At 38.8% G+C, this 4,997-nt stretch overlaps 1 protein-coding gene across 3 annotated transcripts in view; it reads right to left on the bottom strand.

The window, feature by feature from the left end:
• The window catches only part of LOC106868371 (histone-lysine N-methyltransferase, H3 lysine-79 specific), a 199,658-nt gene that overhangs the window by 54,573 nt on the left and 140,088 nt on the right, over positions 1-4,997 (bottom strand). For 2 of the 3 annotated variants that reach the window (XM_052977663.1, XM_052977661.1), the window contains exon 7: positions 1,278-1,385. The exons of the other annotated variant lie outside the window; for it this stretch is intronic. In XM_052977663.1, coding sequence (XP_052833623.1) covers positions 1,278-1,385 — 108 coding nt within the window. The remainder of the gene's footprint in view (positions 1-1,277; positions 1,386-4,997) is intronic. 3 annotated transcript variants of the gene reach the window in all.

Below are 4,997 nucleotides of genomic sequence, written 5' to 3' on the forward strand. Positions count from 1 at the left end.
ATATATATATATATATATATATATATATATATATATATACACCAATGTAACTACATGTGGCTCGTTGGTGATTTATTCTTCTCCTCCTTCTTTGGACTTTTCCCTTTCTCCTTTCTGATGAAGAGCTATGCTTGAAACGTTAACCTCTCTCTTTTTAGTGAGCATCAAGCTAATATACTTCTTGTACACAGCCTCACATTCGTTGTTTTTCTTCTTTTTTTTCATTTTTATCCATTTATTTGAATTGATTATATTTATATATGTATACTAGCTTCGAAGCCACCCTATTGGGTGGCTTTAAAGCTGGCTCCTGTGGAGGGCTCTTCATTGGGCTTTGGGCCCAACAATGACACTTCACGCATTGAGTACATATTAAAATTTTATTAAACTTGACCAATATTTTCCAAACAATGAAAAATCATCACCATCGCCTCCCCCTCTATCACAACTACAGCTCATACTATTAATATCACCCCACACGAGCAATAGTAAGAGTGTCAATGAATAGTGAGAGAGAGGGTCGAAGTGTGACACACTGACACACAAACTAGTTTTTGCATTTATTATATATATATATGTATGTGTGTGTGTGTGTGTCCTCTGTGTTTGTGTTTATCATCCAGCTCCCCTCCTTGATGTGTCTTGATGTTGGTGTGGTTATGTCCCCATAACTTACCAGTTTGGCAAAAGTGTCTAATAGAAAAAGTACCAGACTTTAAAAAAAAGTACAGGAGCCAATTCATTTAACTACAAATTCCTCAAGGTAGTGCCCCAGCATGGCCACAGGCTAATGACTGAAACAAGTAAAAAAAATAATAAAGACGATAAAGAAAACTATCACCACACCACCACATGAACATGCCATCACCACACCACCATAACATCAATACACTCTCCCACAGTGGTTCCCAAACTTTTTCAGGTTACTGCCCCTTTGGCACCCAGGTTACATTCCTAGTACCCACTCCCATCACTACAAACATAGTCCATTTTCTGCAGCAAATTCAAAAGAATTGTATTTCACAAATAACACTTAACCTAATTAACCCATTATTTTTTTTACATCTACTGCCCTTTTTTGCACCCACCACCATTTTTGACCCATAATTGACCCACTTTTCTTCAATGCACCACCCCCCCCCACCTGGACCTTTCCACTGTCCCCAAGGGGGCAGTACCACCCACTTTTGAAACCACTGCTCTACCATAACATCACAACACCAGTAGACCTTCAGTACACTACTTCCTGCTACAAAACAAGCTTATGACAAGGATACAAGAAATCTGTGTCCTTCATGTTGTAGAGCAGTGACCAATACTGGTCTGTCTAGTTGGTAAAGCATCTGGTTGACATGAACACATCTGTTCAACATCCCTAAAGCAATCTGAAAATATGAAGAAAAGACAATATATACAGATATATATATAATCTCAATGCTGTAAAAATCTTTTATGAAGGGAGGTTGTCTACTCCCTATGCAAAGTTTGACCACCTCCTGTACCCACACCTTAGAATCATCATATCATCTGATGTGGCTTTTTAAACCAGACAATGTTTAGAAAAGACACCCACATAGATTGCACATCTGGTTTGGACCACCAAGGGGTGCAGTTAAGTTCTGATCTTTGTTTATCTTAAAATGCCTTTTGAGGCCTCTGTTAGATTTGCAAACCTTCTGGCATACATTGCACTGAAAGGTGTGCACAGATATATAGGCAGAATAGCTGGTGGAGGTTCGTTTTCCATATATATAATCTTAATGCCACAAAAATCTTTTTCTGTGTTCTTTCAATTTAATGAATGAAGATGTTAAATATTACACACAGAATACACTCACACACACACACACACACACACACACACACACACACACACACATCACATCACATCATCACAATTTAACATCTAAATTCCATGGTGGCATGGGTTGGACAGTTTGACAGGGTCTCATGAGTTTTAATGGTTGCATCAAGCTCCAATATTAGCTTTAGCATGGTTTCTATAACTGGATGCCCTTTTTAATGCCAATTGCTTTACAAAGTTTACCCTGTAACATACAAGGCAAGTAAAGAAAGGAACAGGAAGAAGGAAAAAACATGGAGGGAGGAAACAAAAAGAAAGAAAGAGGCCCCTTGACTAAATGGGATGGTGTGGTTAGTATTTGAGAGGGGAGGAGTGATAGTTCTGTGCCAGGTGTTGATAGGCTGGAAGTTGATGGAAGAACAAACCCAGATGTCATGCATGATGTAAGGGTGGGAAGAACTGGAAAGCTTCAAAGAAAACAGAAGTAGTGGTGGGGATGCTGGAGCATCTCAAAATACTGAGTGGTTGTAAGAGATGACGCATGGATCAGGGGTGGGGGATAAAGGGGGAAGTTTCATAAGAGTGTTAGAGGAGATGGATGTTGTGGTAAATGTAGCAAATGATGGTGAGAGATATAGAAGTGGGTCAGAGAGGGAAGCTATAAGTGGGGCATGATGGTAGATATGAGAGGACATTAAGAGTCATATCAGATAAGAGATGTGTTAAGGATGGAGTATGGCAGAGGAGAGCAATGGCTGAAGGGAAAAAAGAAGGTGATTGGTGAACATGGTGTGGATAGAGATGATATTATGGGGTGTATAATGATGTGTATAAGTGCAAGGTTATTACTAGTTGAAATATGTTTGAGGCATGTTTGAACCTGTAAGAAAGTCATTCACTGTATTTTCTCATGGAGAAAATTTCTCACTGTAGACAAATGGTGTAAATACATCAAAATCAGGTTGTAGCATTGCCTCCCCAGAGTGTGAGATGCAAGCATTTTCAAGTGGTTATCTCCTCTTCCTTTACAGAAACTGGACAGGGTGCATTGTGAGCTGATAAGGGAGATTGTCTCTCTTGTGATATTCTCATCATCATACAATGACTGATAGCACTAATCAGTGCCTGACCATAAACAAATTATGGGGTGGCAGTGCTAAGCAGTGATGTGTATAAATGCAAGGTTTGAATGTACCCCAAGCATATTTGAACAAGTAATAATGTTGCAGAGATGATTTTGAGAAACGGGAATGGATCATTTGTCTTTATGGCTCCTGTATATCTTCTACATACAAATGCCACTTTCTCCTTTAACCTTCATGTGATTCAACTGCACTTCTTGTGTGTCCATAGTTTGCATTGAGTACCATATGCGATTCCTTCTATATATAAAAGCTAGCAGCTGAGCCTGGTTTCACCCAGTCTGTTTGGATGATGTGGCTGTGATCGTTTTCGATTAGGCATAGTCTATAACAATGTTTCTCAACTTTATCATTTCAGGTCCCCTGCTTCGATTGGAGCCTCCAGCTGTATGAAAATTTCCTTAATCCCACCCCTTTGTCAGAAAACAGCTTCAGGAGTTGTGAAGGGCTAATTTGTACATAGTCTGTTTCTGAGAGCTATTCTATTGGACCTCTGTCTAATCATTAAAACATTGGGCGATCTTTCGATATGGGAACACGCAACTGTCACTTACAAACCACTTATAAACCACGTGTGTTTATTTATATTTTTGATGATTGTTGGTTTCCGTAAAAAAATTTTTTTTTAAAAATGGGGTTGGGTGGAAAGGGGATCTTTTGAAGTCAGTGTGAAAGCGAAAGAGACAGAGAGAACGTGATTGTATGAGTGAAGTTCGTTTGAAGTTGGCATGAAGTGAAAGAATTGATGTGCATGTGTGCATGCATGCATGCATGTGTGTGTGTTTGATGAGGTGTGCAAGACAGAATGTATAATGTGTATGTGAATTGCTTTTGTTAGTGTGTGTGAAGAGACAGAGAGAGTAATGTTGCTGGTGAGTGTGTATGTGTGTGCGAGAGAGAGAGAGAGAGAAAGAGAGAGATAACTGAAATTGTTTATTCCTTTTTTGTAGTGAGTGAATGTGTGAATGATTGACAGAGAAAAAATGAGAGAGAGAGAGAGGGGCTATGTATGTATGTATGTATATATGTATATTAACTGAAATTTTGTTATTCACTTTTTGTAGTGAGTGAATGTGAGAGTGACTAACAGAGAAAAGGAGAGAGAGGTTATGTATGTATGTATGAATGGCTTTGGCTGACTGTTGACCTGTAATCCCCTTGTTGCTAGCAAAATGATATATGCTGGCCGAGTGAGCAACTAGTTGTTTTAATGGCGGGGGAATTTCATTAGAAAGAGTTTTAATCGATTTTCTACGACAAAAATACAAACTGCATTCCAATCTATGCCCCCATCTCCACATGTGTGCCATTTTTTACATGAATCCACCAGCCGTCTGGCTGTGAACCTCAAGACAAGCAAGAATACAACGATTGCCTATGTCCAATTTATATTATAGATATATATATGAACATTACAGGGTTGTATCTCAACTATCAGGTCATCCCATAAGTTCTGTCTGAGTTTTGAATAATGAAAAGAAGTGATCAAATGTTATATTTAATTGAAATTTAATCATCAATGTACTTTCCCTGATTATCTATGACTTCCTTCCATCAATTTACAAGCTTTTTAATTTCATCAATGTAAAACTCCTTTGGTTTCAAAGTAAAGAACTCTGAAATGTTAGTTTCGACCTCCTCCTGGCTTGCAAAAGTTATGTCCCCTAAATGATTCTGTAAACTATGAAACAAATGGTAGTCTGAAGGAGCAAGGTCGGGAGAATAAGGTGAATGAGGAATTTTTTCCCAACCAAGCTCTTTGATCTTCTGTGATGTGATCTTTGCAGTGTGGGGTCGCGCATTGTCCTGATGAAACATCACTCCTTTTCGATTCACTAAAGCAGGTCTTTTTTTCTTCAAAGCTTGGTTCAAACGCTCTAATTGCTGACAGTAGACTTGTGCATTGATTGTCGTGCATTAGGTGGTAACAATTCAAAGTGAATTACTCCTTTGTAATCCCACCAGATAGAGAGAAGAACCTTTTCCCCATGAAGTTCCCTTCTCGGTTGTGGTTGAGCTTTTTCCCTTTTACCAAGCCACTGTTTACAACG

Source organism: Octopus bimaculoides, chromosome 28, assembly GCF_001194135.2.
Source record: "Octopus bimaculoides isolate UCB-OBI-ISO-001 chromosome 28, ASM119413v2, whole genome shotgun sequence".
In the NCBI taxonomy this organism is placed as follows: domain Eukaryota; kingdom Metazoa; phylum Mollusca; class Cephalopoda; order Octopoda; family Octopodidae; genus Octopus; species Octopus bimaculoides.